This window comes from Mesoplodon bidens, assembly GCF_964165515.1.
Source record: "Mesoplodon bidens genome assembly, chromosome: 16".
NCBI lineage: Eukaryota > Metazoa > Chordata > Mammalia > Artiodactyla > Ziphiidae > Mesoplodon > Mesoplodon bidens.
Genome location: NC_138173.1, coordinates 53,128,952 through 53,148,892, shown reverse-complemented (window position 1 = coordinate 53,148,892; position 19,941 = coordinate 53,128,952). Strand labels below are relative to the sequence as shown.

Sequence of the window (19,941 nt, the reverse complement as noted above, 5' to 3'; positions counted from 1 at the left end):
TCTTAAAGTTTATATCACTGTGAACTGAAGCCTTTTGAAAATAAACCCTGTGTGTTAAGCCTCTAAACTTGACACCAGTAGGTTGTTTGGTTTAGTACATGGAAATCTAAAGATAGAAAACAGATTGAATGATGGGGGGTCTGGGAGGGGGGATTGAAGAGTTTATGTGGTTGCATCTCTCCTCCTTTCTTTTTATCATTGAATAAAGATAAGATTCTGAGTTGAATGACTCAGTAGAAATATGCTAGAGAAACATTTCAGAAGTAAATTATAAAATAACTGTGAGATAACTTAGTAATAGAAATGATTGCTAAAGCTGAAGTACCCATCGATAATGTTCACTGAGGAAATAGCCATTGAATTTAAAATGTGCTAGAGATACAAAGACTAATAACACAAGGAGCCTGGCCTTTGGGGTTTGATATTATGTTGCTAGAAGTGCTTGGATGACAAATACCACTAAGGCTTACAGTATCTAAGAAATGGTGAAAATTAAAACAAAACACAATAAATAAATATTTATTTTACATGTGCTACCATACTTTGAACATTTCCCCAGTTTATTTTATTTTAATATTTACTTTATGATTACTTTTCATCTTAACTGTTTTAAAAGAAAAAAAAATGTTTCTAAAAAGAGGTTTAAAAGTCCAAGTTTCTTGAGTCTTGAATTTCAGGGAAGGTCTTTGAACACTGAGTTTGAGACTAAGGTATTCTATAAATAAGGTATTCATTTATTCCAGGTTTCCTGGAACAATTCTTGTTTATTCTGTTATCCTGGTAGGTGTCCTATCCAGTTAGAATCTTCCTTTTACTCTCAAAAGTGTCTTGATTTGGATGATGCATTTTATAGTCACTCAACCTATAACTATCTTAAGGCTACATTTATACTTAAAAACATTTGGTTATTTCTGTTTGCTTTATAGGGGAATAAGCTTTCAGGTGCTGAATCTGCAAATTTAAAAATTGAGTATACTTTTAAAACATAGTTAAAATAGTAAATTTTATGTTATGTATTTCTGACTACAGTAAAAAAAAAAAAGGAAAACATGCTATATGTACTTTGCCTCAGTTATCTACTAGATTTGAAGCCATCTGATCTCATCCTCTCCTACACTTCTGCGTGCTTACTCTGCTCCAGTCTCACTGGCCTTACTCTTCCTCCAGCATGCCAGATTTGACCCAGCACAGGGCTTTGGCAATGCTGTTTCCTCTATCTGCAATGTTCTCCCTTGTGATATCAACATGGCTAAATGTTTTTTTCCTTCAAATCTTTTCTCAGTGAGAGACACCCATGCTACCTTATTAAAATCCACTACCACTACTCACCATCTAGCACATCCACATGTACAGTCCTGATCTCCTTTGCCCACACTATTTTTCCCCATGGGACTTATTATCTTCCCATATACTACCATTTTTACTTATTAATTATGCTTATTGTTTGTTTGCTTTACTCACAAAAGCATAAACTCCACAAGTGAAGGAACCTTAGTTTGTTTACTAATAAGTGCAAGCACCTAATATTACCTAGAATAGTGTCTGTTTTTTAGTACTTTAAAAATATATGTTGAATGGAATCATCTAATCAATTTGTTTAGAACTATTGTCAAGTTGATTTCTTCAGTGATTGTAGAACATTGAGATTCCTTGGTTTTGTATGGATCTGGATTCTGATGGCCTTCTTTTCTCTTAAAAAAACTACCACCACCCCCCACCAATATTTTGGAGGAAAACAACCGAATACTCGGATACTAGGATACGTGATCCGAGTGTTCAACAGAGCATGTATCATTGAAACAAATAACTATATCTTTTATATACATTAAAAAATACATAGCAATCTGGAGAGTATATCCTAGACCATTATGTTTCTTTGTTTCTGATAGAGCTATCTGTGAATCACATGCCTTTTCAAGAATACACTCCAACTTTGTAGCCTATATGTACAAATATGTGGTTTGATTCTGGTCAATATAGAACAAAAAAATACCAAAAAATCTACAATTGTTAAGGTGGTCTACTAGGTGGAAAAGTATTTGAATCAAATTAATTTTTTAAAAATATTATGCTGAGTTGAATATTCAGCATTTATTCATGTAGACAAAAGCTAAACAAATTTTCATTGGGATAGATTAACATGGATAGCATGTCACTTTAGTGCAGTATTTCAGTTATTTTCATCATTTTTCTGAACTGTTTACTCTGATGAATCTAAATCACTATATAATTGTCTTTCTTTTCACTTCCAGCAAAGTTTTGTGGTGACCCTGGTATACCTGCCCAAGGGAAAAGAGAAGGCAAAAGCTTTATATACCAGTCAGAGGTTTCATTCAGCTGCAATTCTCCTTTCATATTAGTGGGATCTAGCACCAGAATATGTCAGGCAGATGGCACTTGGAGTGGATCATCACCTCACTGCATAGGTAATATTAATTAAAGATTGATAATGCTCAGTAATTTGGGAATTAATAGATAGTAGGGAGGTTTAATGGTTTTCTTTATCCAATAAACTATAGTTGATTAAATGTGAAAAACAAATGTAAAATATAGAAGCCATTGGAAGGCACTGAAAATTAATATCGTTAAACATATATTATTTTTAGTACGTAAAACTTCTAGAATAAATGCTTAAAATTGTTTCCCTGTTTATCAGTAAAATGAAAAAGAAAAAAGCTTCCAGATTAATATCATGAAATATCAGTACTAACATTTGTATAGAGCTTTATAGTTAATAAAGCATATTCAAGTGAAATTAGACTTACTTCAAAAATATTAAAAAGGTACTTTGATTTCAAAATGGCTCTAAGTACATTTTTGTAATCCTAAATTTTTTTGTGTTTTGTTGTCATATATTTTATTGAAGTATAGTTGATGTACAAAATTGTGTAAGTTACAGATGTTCAGTATAGTGATTCATAATTTTTAAAGGTTGTACTCCATTTATAGTTATTATAAAATATTGGCTATGTGTACTGTGTTGTACAGTATATCCTTATAGCTTATTGTACATATAGTAGTTTGGACTTCTTAATCCCCTACCCCTATTTTGCCCCTCCCTCCTTCCCTCTCTCCACTGGTAACCACTAGATTGTTCTCTATATCTGTGAGTGTGCTTCTTTTTTGTTATATTCACTAGTTGTTGTATTTTTTAGATTTCACATATAAGTGATATAATACAGTATTTGTCTTTCTCTGACTTATTTCGCTTAGCATAATACCCTCCAGGTCCATCTATGTTGCTGCAAATGGCAAAATTTCATTTTTTGCTATAGCTGAGTAGTATTCTATTCTATTCTCTCTCTCTCTCTCTCTCTCTCTCTCTCTCTCTCTCTCTCTCTATATATATATATATATATATATATATATATATATATATATATATATATATATATATATATATACCATATCTTCTTTATCCATTTATCTGTTAATGGACATTTAAGTTGCTTCCATATCTTGGAAATTGTAAATAACACTGCTAAGAACATTGGGGTATATGTATCTTTTTGATTTAGTGTTTTAGTTTTTGGGGGGGTATGTACCCAGGAGTGGAATTGCTGGGTCATAGGGCAGTTCTGGTTTTAGCTTTTGAGAAACCTTCATACTGTTTTTCACAGCAGCTCTACCAATTTACATTCCCACCAACAGTGTATGAGTGTTCCCTTTTCTACTAAAATTAAATTCTACATTGAATAAATTAACCAAATAACCTGTCATACAAGCTAGCCAAATCAGAGACTACCACCCCTACCATTTTTATGCCTGAATCTCCTACAGGTGTCAGTGAAAAATGCAAATAACTAAGTCCTGTTTCTGGAAAAATAATTTATTTCTTGAAGGGAATATTACCCTACTTGATATTATAACTTAGTAAAGTTGTTGAGCAAATGTTTTATGTATGTGTTCCTCTTTCATATCCTTCATTTTCCCTTAACTTTTTGTTCACAGAGTTAGTTGGATGTCAAGTGCTTTTATATTAGAAGGGTTCAAAGTTCAAGAATTGCATAATTCATATAAACGGCAGTCTACCTGAATTTCTTGCTTTAAGATTATCAGGCTTCTGTTCATAGAGATAACGTTATTAGATTTTACTCTTCATTATTATCCAGGGTCCTTTCATTAAGCCCTAGATCTCTTAAAATTATTTTATGTGGGAGAAATATACATTTAAATAAAACTGTAAATTTTAAAGGAATATCACGTTTTTAATCTTTATTTTAGAACCCACCCGTACCTCATGTGAAAACCCAGGAGTACCACGTCATGGATCTCAAAACAGTACATTTGGATTTCAAGTGGGTACTTTTTTATCATTATTTTTTTCCAGTTTTATTGAGATAAAATTGACATACATCACTGTATAAGTTTAAAGTGTACAGCACAATGGTGTGAATGATTACTGCAGTAATTTTAGTTAGCAATCCAGAGAGTATGTCCTCCATTATCTCATATACATACAATAAAAAAAGCAAAAAAGAAAAAAAATTCCTTGTGATAAGAATTATTAGGACCTACTTTCTTAACAACTTTCCTATATACAATACAGCAGTGTTAACTATACTCATCACTGTTGTATATTACATATCTAGTACTTACATATCTTATAACTAGAAGTTTACACCTTTTCACTACCTTCCTTCAATCCTGACCCCTCCCCCCTCCACTGCTCTGGTAACCACAGATCTGATTTCTTTTTATGTGAGTTTGGCTTTTTGTTGTTTTAGATTCCACATATAAGTGAGATCATATTGTCTTTGTCTTTCTGTTGTCTGAGTTATTTCATCAAATGGATACTTTAAATATTTCCATTTAATATAAGCTAGATCAAAAGGCTTTGGTTCATGTACACAAATCCTGTTAATGCAAACAGAAATAAAATGTCATGCTTATATCTGCATTCAAAAACACCTTTTAAAAAAGGTAACAGGCGGGGTTTCCCTGGTGGCGCAGTGGTTGAGAGTCTGCCTGCAAATGCAGGGGACACGGGTTCGTGCCCTGGTCCAGGAAGATCCCATATGCCGCGGAGCGGCTAGGCCCGTGAGCCGTGGCTGCTGAGCCTGTGCGTCCAGAGGCTGTGCTCTGCAATGGGAGAGGCCACAACAGTGAGAGGCCCGCGTTCCGCAAAAAAAAAAAAAAAAAAAGATATAGCCTAACTGACCATGAGGATAAAAAAAAAATTGGAGAGAGCTGTGAGCATAGGAAAATCTGTAAGCAGTAGCTAGTATGTAAGAGAAATATTAAGTGATGGAGTAGATGGGTAAGCTCTACAGGAAGATACGGGGACAATGAGGAAAAGTGTAGGTGAAAGTGATCCGGGTGACCTCGGCCTGCAGCGGCTTAAAGCAGGATTTCGGCGCCCCACCAGAGACTGAGGTCAGGCAGCGGCAGTGAGAGTGCAGAATCCTAGCCACCAGACCACCAGGGACCAGTGGCCAGTGGCAAGGCCCTGGCCTGTCAGCCATGAAGAAATGAATTTCCACATAAGACAGAAAGTAGTGAAGCAACTGAAGTGTTTATTAGGAGGAAAATTAGTACAGTATGTGTGGATAGACACACGGGCGGGCTCAGAGAGAGAGATCCGCACCCTCGTGGCAGTTTGAATCAGTTTTATGGGGCATTTCTTCCGGGTTTCCTTTGACCAATCATCTTGTTTTGCCTGGTTCTGAGTCCATATTGTATTTGGTTTATCTCAGGGTCCTCCCCTGTGTGCGTGCACATCTCTTAGCCAAGATGGATTCTAGTGAAGAGGGCTATGGGTAGTTCGCATCACTTACTATGGGGTGGCGCCCCCTCCTTTTTTGACCTCCAAGGAGCCTTTCTGCGCATGTGTAGTTGGGGAGGTCTCCTTGACTTCGAGAATGAGGAATATGTGGTCTCTGATCTTCTATCTGGGAAGGGCCCAGCCCCCTCCATCATCCTGCTTTTATGGAGTTTCTGATATTATGGAGTTTCTGTCCATAGGGAAGAACCTGTTCAGCCTGAGGCCCATGTATCTCCTGCCTCAAAAGAGGTTTAAAGAGAAACTGCTGAGACAAAGAGTTACCAAATATATAAAAATGTGGTTATTCAAGAAGGCAATAAAAGACTTTTTTCTTATAATATGTAAATAATGCTAAAATAATTTTTAAACATTTTAATTGATGTGGGAAATTTCTGAAAAAATAATTTAACTGTAACCTATTATTATACAACACATATTTGGATTGTAATATTAGAATTCTTTAACATGCCCAGTCACGTGTGGCTGACTTTCTTTTCTCTCTTATTCCACTTTAGATTTTATGTAGAGATTCAGCAAGATTTTCATTACAGGGGCCTAAGGGGAGCCAAAGTGCATACCAATTCCAAAAGGAAATAGCCAGTTTACACGCTAACCGATTGCCTTGTGTCGCAGGGTTTTCTAAATTGTGCTATTTTGTGTGAAATTCAGTGTGAACCTGAAGAACATTCATTTCTAAAAGAAGTACTCATAACAGGTGCCATATTTTTGTTGCTAAAAATAGTTTCCATTTATCTACAGTTCAGGCACAGTATGAACATTGATTTGATAGCTTTTCCAATTCTTCCTGTTTGCCTCAGGCCTGTCTAGGTAATACAAAAGTGCAAAAAAGCATCTCGGTCTCTATTATGTTGGTGTTTTCAGAAAACTTTAGATTCATATCTCCATAAAATGTTTTATCAGTTGATCGAGATCTTGAAAAATGAACTAACTAAACAGTATTAGACCTCATCATATAGACCAAGAAACTGAAACAGAACATGACTTGGCTTTGATCACAGAGCAAGTCAATGGCAGTATTTGTACAGAATACAGTCAGTGTCTGTACACTAAATCGGATGATTTTCTGAAGAATCTGAGTCCTTTTTAGGAAACACCCTTTGAGATAATGGAAATTGAAATAAATAAGATTGAGTTTAGAATAGTATCCAATGAAATGAATAGAGTCATTCACTCTGAATTTTAAGAATTCGATTGTAATCATTGAAAAATGTTATCACAAAGTTAAAACTAACCCTGAATTCATACTATTCAGCTAATAAACATACATTAGATCATTGTAGTCTATCTAGATAAATATGAATAGACTAGATTTCAGATATGGTAAAATCTAATAAAATTGTATAATCTCTATTAAAACTACAAATGATATACTGAGTATGTTAAATTAGGGGTGTCAACTTTCATACATGATTATGGCAGATATGTGCTTATATCTGTATATATACTTATTTTATATATTTATATATAAATTATGTTTACTAAACCTGTATAGAGTCAACAGAGTTTAAGAAGTTACGTAATTCTAACTAATATCAATTTATAGATGGATTCCAAATAAATATGGCCTTATATAACTAGAAAAGACTTCTCTACTGGTTGACCAAAAACTCTTGCTTACAATTAGAAGAATTATTTTGAGCTAGCTTAAACCTAAAGGCATTAAAAGCCATGTGTAGGTGTGTCCCAGGCCACAAGAGAAAGGATCTAGGTGAGACTTATCAAGCCTAGAATCTAGGAACTGGACAACGGTACTCAGTCTCTTACACTACTCTGTATTTATCTACTTCGTTTTCTTTCTCTGTAGATTGGCCATATGGCAAAGGGTGCATCATTTCTATTTACATCTCAGCCACATACAGCAAGTGATTAATTGTCTCAATCTCAGCTTCAAATATCCAGAGAGAGAATCAAAATGTTCCAACTTTTGTATCTACCTCTGGTTTAATCTAGTGACCAGCAGTGAGTTAAATAAAATCATAGCTATAGTTAGCCCACTTCTGGGAGGGACAAGAGAAAGGGGAAAGTTATAAATTGCAGAGGCACTCTGCATTTCCTAATTTTCTCTTTAATGTGTTTATTTTGTTCACTCTCCTTTTCTTTAAAGATTTATATAGTAGATTTTTGGACATTTATATAATTACTAAAATATAAGAATATATCACCTGTTGCTAGAGATGACAAAAACTCTAGTGTTAGAAAAAAGTACTCAAAGTAATTTCTCTTTTTATCTAAAATATTATAAAATGGAACAATTTAGCTAAAAATATATTAGTAGTAAGGAGAGTAAGTATCAAAATGATTGATGCAACATCCAGATTAATTATGGAGGAAATGACAAACACAAATATTTTACTAACTGCTGTATTACTCTAAATTGAGCTCTGGGGTTTGGAAGACACATTACAGTGATTTAGGACTTGTTACATAAAATTATTATAAATATAAAATATTTTTAATCTGATTTTAAATATTTAATTCCAGGGTATTAAACATAAGATATTTAACCCTACCAGAATAACCATTATGAAAAAGCTCTGTCTTGACTACAGAGACTACAAAAGCATCCTTGACTGAGGGGTAGGGAGACAGAAATAATCAACTAAAGACAACATGATCAACTATTTGTGACTGTTGACACCTTTCATTCTCTGGCTTCTGTTTCCAAAAGCAAGTCTGGACCACCCAGTTTTATAGATACAGGACTCCTGGGTACAACAGTAGCCATCTTGGCAACCACAGTTCACCCTACTATTGAATGTAGTTGACAGTTGCTGAGCCTTTACAGCTTTTAAAATTTGAAGGTTGGGGATTAGAGAAACATGAGAGGCTGCTCATTGACTATTGAAGTGATCAAAGATATAAATTAAGTACCATTTTAAAACTTTGTTCCTATTTATCAAATGGTTACTATCTACAGCTGTAGTACTTATTAACTTATTAAAAATCATGTTAAAAAATCTAACTCATAAACGGTTAGCTAATACTAGACTAATAATACTAGACTAAGACTAATACTAGAGTGTTCAAAACACTCTAAAAGACATTTTATTCATATTTTGGAGAAGAAAATATTTACATGTTTAATTAAGTTAGGCTACCTATAAAGTACTGTGTGATATAATATCAATAAAGTACTTAAAATGGCACTTTAATGTTTTATTTAAAACCATATATCATGCACTTTTAAACTTCAGTATTGAATATTGACTGGTGTGTAGAATCCAATTTCATAGTTAAAAAGTAAGTTGAGAGTAGAATAGAACTTTTTCCCTGGTATTCACAAAAGCGTTTTGCCATTTCAGGCTTCAAAAGAAAAAAAAAATGTGCCTTTGCATCTCTAAGCATATCTGTAAAGAAATACAGATTCTGTTGAGTAGCCTCTGAAACTTGGCTTTCTTACATTTGGTTGGTTCATGTGACAATCCCTGTGCAATGAATGGAAATATGATTTTTAGATTAAACGACTTTTCCAAAATAAAAAAGCAAAACAACCATGGTGATTATGTATGACTTCCAGTTTATAATCGAAATAAGTACATAAGTACATTGAATGAGGCAGGTGTGTTACATAGTGTTTTATTACCTTAAATGGTGAATATCATAACATGAATTTTAAAACAAAAAAGTAAAATTAAACATTTAAAATCGAAGACTTCTGATTACTTTTTAATAAAAACTGATAAAACACCTTAATTCTGTTTTTCTCATTCAAGAAGCTCAGGGCCCAAAATTGATGCTCTGTCAGTGAAAATGCCTTGCACCTCATCTTAAGTATATGTGTTATCCTTTCATTTTTATGATCCTGCCTTTCTACTTAAATTTTATTAATTGTAATATATTAAAATTTTATTAGAAACTACCTCAACTTTTCTTGGGTAAAGTATTTAATATAAACATAATAAAAATACTAATATAAAATAGTTGTTTAAAATATATTACAGAGGGAGCATATGAATTTTTGATGCCTTTATTATATATATATTTTGATAAGTTGCTAGGAGCCATACTGCATACTCCAGTTAAGCAAACATTTGATATTGAAAATCAGACACAAAAAAACACAGTGATGAAAATTCTAGCAAAGTAATAGTAAGGGTAATAAAACATCATGAAAGGGAAGATAGATCTTATTCAGAATGTTTTAAATTTCTAAAATTTTGATTAATCATATGATTAGATTTCTAACTTCATGACTAAGGAACTGAACTGTAACATTTTAAAGAGGGAATAAAGAGTTAAAGAAGGTAAGTCATATTTACTAATTAGACATGTCTTATAATTTTATAGTGCATTTGTAAACAACATGCTAATTTGGGCCAATTTAAAGAAAATTTTATTTAAACATTAACTGCAATTAAAACTTGATATGGATTTTTAAAATTCTTGATATAAAAATAATTTTTAAAATTAATTTTTACATTTTATATAATTGCTTATACAAATAACACTTTTATTAGTAAATATTGGCAGGAAAATTGTACATAAATTACTTTACAAGAATTTTTAAAATTATATAATGGAAAATTTTATAATGCTACTTATTTTTCTACAAATATTCAAATTATATTATTTATGTTAGAAATTATTTATAGTCAGAGGAATTTACATGACAAGTTGGAAAAGGAAGGAGAGATATGTAAAATATACTATTAAGTGGATTTATCACTGGAAAAATTATTAATCCACTAATATTTAGAGAAAATTTTGATGATTGATTTGAATACAACAAATGCTGAATAAAAATCAGTTACTAAATTTGTATAACTCTAGGTATCTTAAATATTAGGTATAAGTATTTGTGAATTTGACAAAAATTTTGTTATTAAATGTGTTAATGATATATAGAAAAACTTTATATAGATTTTAGTTCTATGGTATCTGGTTAATATGTAAAGCAGTATTGTGATTTCAGGAAAGATTACAGACATGAGGAAAAAGACTTAGAGGTAAAAAAAAAAAGTGTATGTAATCCATCATGTTTCTCATTCCTTACTAATATAAAGGTTGATGAAATAACCCAAATATACTCTTCAAAGAACAAATAATGATTTAACTTTATGTTAATTAAACTATGGAAGGGATATCACTACATTTTAAGAAACTGATAGACATGTTAAATCTTTCTAAGTAATCAAATAATTTTATACTAAGTTCTTAGGCCCCATTCCTTCAGTTGCTCCAAAATTTTCAAGACACTTTTCTAAGCTCTTGGTGTATAATGGCGAATAACATATGGTCCTTGGCTGAGAGGAGCTAACATTTTGGTGTGTGGGTCAGATGGAATAGATGATTTTATAGGATAGGTTGATAATATTGATAACATTGAAAGGAGCTAATAAAACCCATAAGAGACAGCTTTCCTAATCTGCTTGCTGCAGGGAAAGCTTTCTAGAAATTTTGTCTGAGCTAAATCTTTTAGGGTAAGATCTAGGAAAAAATAGTTGGGAAATGCATTCCATGTGGGAGGGACAGTGTAAAAATACGCATGTATTATGGGAACTACAAAAATTCAATATTATATGAGCACAATTTGAGTAAAAGTAAGTGGTCAATGAAGATGCTAGAGACAGCTAGTGATCAGTTTATGGAGGCTTTTATCCACCAAGTTAACATAATTTAACTTTATCCTATGCGGGATAAGCCAGTAAAGATTTTAAGAAGGATAATGATAAAGTAAAACTTTCATGTTGAATAAATCACTCTGACTTTAGAGTGAAAATAAATTCAATGGGGTCAAGACTGGAGAAGTGGAGACAAGTTAGATGATTATTATAATTGGCTATAACAGTAATTCTCAAAGTGCGGTCCCTGACCAGCAGCAGCAGTATTACCTGGGAACTTGTTGGAAATGTGGATTTTGGGGTCTCCCTCAGATTACCCAGTCAGAAATTCCTGAGGGGAGCTCAGCTCTCTGTGTTTGGATAAGTCCTTCTGGTGATTATGTTATCTGCTAAAGTTTGAGAACCCTTGAGAAACCATGTTGAGGACTAAAACAAGATGTATACATGGGAAAAGAGGGAAGGGGACAGTCTGAGAAAGATTTAGGAGATAAAATTGTCAGTCTTTGATGGTAGATTAAATGAGGGGAGATTTATGGTTGAAGGCTGGCCATTAACTGAGATCTAGCCTAAAGTAAGATTGCTGGATTGATAGAGGTGATGGGTTTTGTGGAGCCAGTTTGCCTAAAGGATGGAATTGCAAAATCCACATGATCAGTTGTATAAACTATATGAGGAAGTAAAAATCTGTAGCGCCATATTGCACAACTTCAGGGAGTATGTGAATGGCATGCTCTGGAGCACAGTTTGAAGGATTATATTGAGTAGAGCATGAAAAGTGCTCCCTGGAGTGGAGCAATGTAGTAGCCCTGGACAAAATCGGGCATTAAGAAGATAAAAGATCTCCTAGATACAGAGATGATGCTGTCATGGAAGGCATAATATGAGATAACTGGAAGGATAAAGGTTGTTATAAGAGAATAACTATTAGAACTGAACGTTTCAAGTGTAGCATAGTTCTGGGTGATAACAAGAATATGAAAGATGGTGGAATATAGCTATTCTCAAGGTCCAAGTGGAATCTTGTATCAAATTACGTCACATTAAGCTTAGCCTCATGTTGCTTTAGCAGGTGGGAGTAGGAACGAATGGGGAAAAAAGAAAACACAGTCTATGTGAAAAGCCCTAAGACAGCAATTGAACATTGTCAGACTCCATATGCTAGGGAAGGCTGAAGAGGCGGACTCTAAATACCCCTTATCTTCTCCTTCACCTCTAATCATTTAATAAATCCTGATGATTTTTCCTTTTAATATATTTTGAGTAAACAACTTCCTTCCCATGTCTATTGCCACAAGTTGGTCAAGCTTTATCCACTCAAATCTAAGATGGCAATTCAAGCCTCATAATTAGAATTACTGTTCATCATTCTTTTTGTTTCATAGTTTCACCATACAGTGGTTAGTTTAATTTTTCAAAGATATTATTTTCTACATAAATTTTAGTTGCTCTGAAAGCTTTAGCAACTTTATGTTTTTATTTTAAAAATTCAAATGCTATAGCCTGCTACTTGAGAGTCTTAAGAAACTGATTATTATGTCTCTGACTTAATAATTATAGCTGGAATTTATTTAAAGCTTATGTTCCATGCCCATGTGGAGCGAATTATATATCCTATTTTATTTAATCCTTAAGTCGCAAGAGAAACAATATCATCTTTATATAGAGAGAGTTAAGTCTCAAAGAGGAGATATACCTTATTCAAGATCAGAGTCAAAGTTAAAGCCGAGTATACACACCCCTGGGGTCTGTTTTCTTTTTTACCTGTATCTCACTGCTTTCCACTTTACTCCCAAATTCCCAGCTCACTGTGTAAATTATCTATGATAACCAATCAAAAGTGCTCTCTTTTTTCCTAAACCATATGATGTATGTTTTAACCACCATACATTTTCTCATAATATTCTTATCTTTTCTACTTATATCAGTTGTTTTCAAATGTTAGTTTGCATTAAAATCACTTGGAGAGCTTTTTAAAACACAAATTGCTGGTTGTTACCCTGAGTTTCTGATGCAGTCGGTCTCAGCTAAGTTTCCAGAATTGGCATTTCTAACAAATTCCTAGGTTATGCTGAGGTTACTGGTCTGGGGACCACACTTTGAGAACCATTGTTCTATATATTTATCTAAATTACACATCCCTTAAAAGCTTAATGCAAATAGCATGTCTTCCATTGTATTTTTCTGTTACCAATCCAACCTTCAATAATCACCTTTATGTCCAATCTCATATTGCATTTACTGTCTTACATATTCACCGCCTCTTGTGTTGTTAGCTATCTTTATTTCCGTATCTGCCTTTATCTATCTTCATTTATCTGTCTTTACTTAACTCTCTGTCTGTTTGTCTATCTTATATTCATATGTAGCTTATTGGCCTTTTGGTATCATATATTTTCTTCAAATTACCATGGCAAATATTTGGCACCTATGTATACATTGTATTCAAGTATTTGATGATGATATGCACACAAAGAGATCTAAGTTTTATTTTTCTTTAGTTTTTTTCCCCAATTTTATTTTACATCAGATTTCAGTTTCTTTTCCTTCCAACCTCTACCTTGCAGAATTTCTTTTGAAAGCATTTTCTCGTCCATGTGTTTTTTCTATCTGTTGCTGTATTTGAAGTTGCATTGGGACATTTGTTTTTCTCTCTGTAATTTGCTATAGGTAGGAAGTGTTGTACAGTTCCACTGCAAAAAAGGACATCTTCTCCAAGGGTCTACAACACGTACCTGCCTTCCTGACCTCACGTGGAATGGAATTCAGCCTGAGTGCATTCGTAAGTATTGTGGCTAAGAAAATTATACTTATGAAGGATAAGAATTTATATGCATTTTTTCTTCCACATGTGAAAATAAACTTACATGTATGTAAAAGAGGTGTCACATTGTTTTTTTAGGTTATTATAAAATATAATTCATGCATATAGTGTTTTACTGTAGCATACACCCATGCCTCGTGGGAAGCATTATTCTTTAAGAAGTCAGAAGGCGCAGGGCAAAATTTTGTTCTTTTTGAAAAGCTCTTGTAATTGCATTCAGTTTGGTCACCAGGTAACTTTAGATGATGATTATTTTTTAGGTTCATAGATCTGCACCTATGAATCTGAAGTACTTGTGAGATACAGGAGGCTCCAACATAGTAGAGACTCAATCTTTTTCACTTGTGAAATTCTCTGAGAACCTGAGGAAAGCTAGAAACATCCATGAAACGATATATGCATGAATACCTTAACCAAAAATTTGAATGCTACTTAGGATTTCTTGGAGCTTCTAAATGTACACTGACCCTAAGTTGAAAGCACTTGCTGTACAGATTGAATAAGAGCAAAGATCACTAAACAGTCTTTTCTGAATACAGTTAGAAATAAATTTTAGCTGGTGAGTTATCTCTTTTTTCCCTCCTACTTCCTCTTTTTATTTCCTCTCCATCTTTTTTTGTGGGGGAGAAAAATGAAGAGTAAGCAGGAATAGAAATACTCATCAGAATGGTTTCTAGCTTTTAGGATTTGCTGAAGTCCAAATAAGTCCTGTGAATTTACTCCATCCCTGTTCAGAACCACCCAAATAATCACAGGGGCCCCTGTAGATCCTCAGTTTACTGAAAAGCAGCAGAACACTCCACTGAGAAGTCATGTCACATGCCTGGCTGGCTTATATTTAAATACGGCAAAATTCCTTAAAAGAGAATTCCTCAGAGCGTGTACATACTTTAGAACAGCTCTGTGGGATGTACCTAGGTATTTCATAGTAAACTAAGATTATTTGATGACCTGCACGTGGGATATGATGATTTAAATAAAATTAAATGGCTTCTGTTACTGCAGAGCATCTCAGAATATCTAATAAGTGCATAATGGGGCTTAAGAATGTAGCAGAAACAGACTATTTTTGTTTATTCTTAGCAGTATTTCCCCAATGAGAATTAAATTTTATTAACTGAATTATATTAAATATAAACCACATAACAAAATGTTTTTCACATAATGTTAAAATATTAGCTATTATTTATAGCTTAGTACATATCCACTAGGAAACAAATGGAAAGAAAATTTTCCAAACAAATTTGTCCACAGAACACTTTTTCTCAGAGACCATCTTTAAGGGTCTGTATCCATGAACAAATGATCAGAAATGTTGCCTTGCTTAGGGAGAGAGTTCTTTGTAGCATCTAATTCTGATTAAGAAGGGAATGGTCATCATAAGACACAAAACAGGTGAACTGAGCGGCAGGGTCAGGGAGTGTCATAAGTGCAGATTTAGTGGAATCCAAAAATTAAATGAATGAAAAGATACTGGTAGCATATGGACCCAAAATATGGCCAGAAAATTCCATATGCAAAAAATTATTAAATTGTACTTTCTACATTAGGGAATATGAATATCAGAGCAACATACTGAATTGTGGTTGAATTTACCTTTAGAAGACACGCTTTATAATTTAAAATAAATATAATAAATAAAAAAATATATATTAATACTTCCTAAACTGGTATAGAAAATCTGAGTTTGATCAACTTTAAAACTTATCTTAAGCAGGACTTATTAGATCCTTTAAAATGCTAATATATATTGTGACTCTCTAAAATGGTGATATAATATACATTTATTAGCTTAATTATCCAGTTAGTCTTTTATTTTTTTCTCTCAGTTTATATGTTAACAACCACCAGTGTTCCACAGATGATCATTTATGAAATGCTAGTCTATGAAAACAACATTTACATTTACATTGATAAGCTTTCCTTGATTCATGAGAATAACTAAAGGTATATTTATATAAAGGCATTAGCATACCTATAAAAATATATTGTGACTCTGGTCTTAAATTTTTCTTAACATGTCTATAAAAGTGAACATTTTTTCCCTTTTCTAAATATAGCCCACAGCTGTAAACAGCCAGAGACTCCTGCTCATGCAAATGTAGTAGGAATGGACCTTCCATCCCATGGATATACATTAATTTATACCTGCCAGCCTGGCTTCTTCTTAGCAGGTGGAACAGAACATAGAGTGTGTAGATCTGATAACACCTGGAGTGGAAAAGTTCCTGTTTGTGAAGGTAAGTTTTCTCTATAAAAGCTTTCAACAGAAGATTTTGTACTGTTTAAGCTTTCCTCAGATACAAGAGACAAAAGAAAAATCAATTTATATTAGCTTAGGAACAAGGTAAATTTGTTCGCCAACTCTAAGAGTAGGAGTGATGTCGACACTTTTGGATCCAGGGGCACAGAAATATTATTCAGGTCTTTTTATAGCTTCTTTTCCATGCTCTATTTTTAATTCATGCCTTTATTACTTTTCCTAGTTCTCTATTCACAGTAGGTATATTAATTTTCTAAGGCTGCCATAACAAAGTACCACAAGCTGGGTGACTTAAAAGAATAGGAATTTATTCTCTCACAGTTCTGAAAGCCAGAAGTCCAAAATCAAGGTGTCAACAAGGCCATGTATCCTCTGAAGGCTCTAGGGAAGAATCATTCCTTACCTCCTTCGAGCTTGTTATAGCTTCTGGCTATCCCTGGCATCCCTTGGCTCATAAATGCCTCACTACAATGTCTACCTCTATCTTCACATGGCCTTCTTTCCTATGTATCTCTATATGTCCTGTTCTCTTCTTATAAAAACACTAGTCATTGGATTTAGGGATTATTTCAGGAATATTTCACCTCAAGATTCTCACCGAATTACATCTTCAAAGACTCCGTTTCCAAATAAGGTCATGTTCTGAGGTTCCTAGTGAACATGAATTTGGAGTGTGTACTATTCAACCCACTATAGGAGGAAATATTGCTGCCAGCATTCCTGGGTTTATATCCTTCTGGTAGAACAACCCTGGTAGAAAGAGTCTTTCCCAAAACTTGGTCAGGAAAGCACTATATGAAAGTCTGATTGCCACAATTTTTAATGGAATCCATCTCCAAATTCATTTCTCACCCACAATGATATGACAGTTTGACCAGATCTAGGTGATGTGTCCACCCATGTTGCTACTTTGGTTGATCAGGACAATCCCCATCTGAACAAGATGTAATGAGTTTACCAGAGGAAAAAAGGGTTATGTTTCCAGAAGAAGGAACAAAGGAGTTTTTTCTAGAATTCTTGATAAAGTCATCAATACATTCCTTTTTTTTTTTCAGTTCTTCTAATTCTTTATGTCTCGTAGCCTTCACAAATGTAAATGACTTTCTCCTCTTGAAATGTTTTCACTCTCTTCTCTTAGCTAGAACATTACAGGGTTTTTTCTTTTTTAAAAAATTTTTCATGATAGGAATCCCTTCTGTGTGAGATCTTATTCTTTTATTTGTCTACTTGTTATTGTCTTTCTCCACTCTCCTGTCCTTTCATCTGCCCTTCCCCGACTAGAATATAAGCTCAAAAGAAAAAGAAAAGAAAAAAAAGAAAAAAAGAAACTTTAATAAATCTAAATATGGCCCATTTTAGGGTTCTCTTATGTAAAAAAAAAAAAAAAAAAAAAAACTTTGTCAAAGTATTTACAACTGGAATTTTAACCAATAGATCAGTGCCTTATATGTGAAAAGTGTTCAATCAATATTTGTTGAATAAATAAATATTTTATCTCCTCAAATTTCTGGCTACCTATTCTCCATTTCCTTTTTAAGCTTAATGTTTTCTACCCATTTTTTCTAAAGCTCAGTTCTTAGTCTTCTCTTCTTTTCACTCTGTGTTCTCTCCCTAGGTGATCTGATCTCATTCAAGCCAATGACTTAAAGTTTCCTCTATGAAGGTTATTTACAAATTAATATTTCTAGCTCATTTATCTTCTCTTAGCTCCAGAATTATATGTTCAATTTCTTACCTAATATCTCTTCTTAAATTTCTCAAAGACATTTAAATAATATATGCAAATCTAAACTCATAAATTTCCCTTCACCATAAGTCTTCTCTTGATGTTTCCTAACTCAGTGGTACCATCATCACATAATAAATAGAAATCTAGTAGTCATCTTTGACATCTTCTTGTCTCCTTAAATCCACCAGAATTTTAGTCGGTTTAAAAAAAATTCTATCCACTTTTGAGTTTATCATCACTGCTACTGTAAAAACTCAGCATTACCTCTACTGAGACTACTGAAATGGCCTTCTAACTTCTCTGCCCAAATCAATACCCACTCCTTTCCAAATTGTTCTCCACCTTGCAGCCAAGATGATGTTCACCCAAATAACTTCCCCTTAAAACCTTTAAAGATATTACTTTGTTCTTAGGAAAAAGATGTAAGTCTTTGCAGGTCTACAAGCACTGCATATCACAGCTGCTTCAACTTTGCAGGCACTTTCAGCACCCCACATGATTTTGAGCTCCTTTTGGTTTGACTTAAAAACTTTAGTTTAACTCTTTACCTTGGAGACTAGCCAATTTCTTATGACATCATGGGATACCTTAACAATTTTTAACTCTTTTTATTTTTATTTTTTTTTTTTGGTGCCATGCCACACAGCTTGTGGGATCTTAGTTCCCTGTCCAGGGATCAAACCTGGGCCCGAGCAGTAAAAGGGCCAAGTCCTAACCACTGGACCACCAGGGAATTCCCAACAATTTTAAACTCTTAAACATGAACCCTACCCAAATTATTTGCCTTTAAGCAACAGGAACATACCCTCAGCCCTCAACTTCCATGTTGGAATCAACTGTTTCCATGTTGGTTTATGCCTTTAAAATAAGAAACAAGACCCCAAAATACTAAGGTGGCACTGATATTCCCTTTGCCCCACTGGACTATAATGGGGATAATTATAGAAGTTGTTAGCTGAACAACAGAAGTGTTGAGTGAGGACTGAGATGCTATAGTGAACAGGACATTTTGGAGAAAACTATATGATATGTCAGAATAAAATTGACAATGCATCAAACTGTGTGTGTGTGTCTCTGTGTTATTAATTATATTAAATTTTGTAAACATTTTTGGTTCTTTTCATAGCTGGTTCCAAAATATTGGTGAAAGATCCTAGACCTGCGCTAGGAACACCCAGCCCAAAGCTAAGTGGTTAGTAATTTCAGTTGTTTTTCTAGTAGTCATGATTTCTAAAGGTGATCTCCTGTTTTATTGACAAAGTGACCATTTATTTAGAAAAATATATTTCAGTATGGGAAAACTATTTCCCATAGTTTCCCATAGTAAAACAGCATTTTACTGTTTGGAATTTGAAGATTGAAAATTTGTATTATAAGATATCAAACTTTAAGCAATGTAATACTGTGACATGTTAATATTCCAAAAATATTGTATATAGTTGTCTCTATAAAATTTCCCTTCAAGAGTATCTGTAGATAGCTATAAAATAGTGGCAATGGTTTATTTAAAACATTAAAATAAAAATGAGATTTACATATAATTTTTAAATATAAATTTTTTAAAGAATGAACAAAATACACTTGGAGTGAAAGTAAAAGTTCAGCAACTTCTAGAACTTGTCCAGTTTATTTTCAGTAATTTGATTTAAAAATAAAATTTTTATTCATTAAAAATATGGGCCTTGAAGTCCTACAACCTTGATGTAATCCCCATGTTATACACTGCCTACCCTATGACTTTAGAAAAGTTAATTTCTACATCTGAGCCTCCATTTCTTTACC

The 19,941-nt window shown here is 33.4% G+C and overlaps 1 protein-coding gene across 3 annotated transcripts in view; it reads left to right on the top strand.

Moving 5' to 3' along the window:
• The window catches only part of CSMD3 (CUB and Sushi multiple domains 3), a gene marked incomplete at both ends in the record, with an annotated part of 1,095,706 nt that overhangs the window by 1,054,721 nt on the left and 21,044 nt on the right, over positions 1-19,941 (top strand). For all 3 annotated transcript variants that reach the window (XM_081258479.1, XM_081258478.1, XM_081258477.1), the window contains 5 exons: positions 2,253-2,426; positions 4,225-4,298; positions 14,014-14,125; positions 16,228-16,407; positions 19,286-19,351. In XM_081258479.1, coding sequence (XP_081114605.1) covers positions 2,253-2,426; positions 4,225-4,298; positions 14,014-14,125; positions 16,228-16,407; positions 19,286-19,351 — 606 coding nt within the window. The remainder of the gene's footprint in view (positions 1-2,252; positions 2,427-4,224; positions 4,299-14,013; positions 14,126-16,227; positions 16,408-19,285; positions 19,352-19,941) is intronic.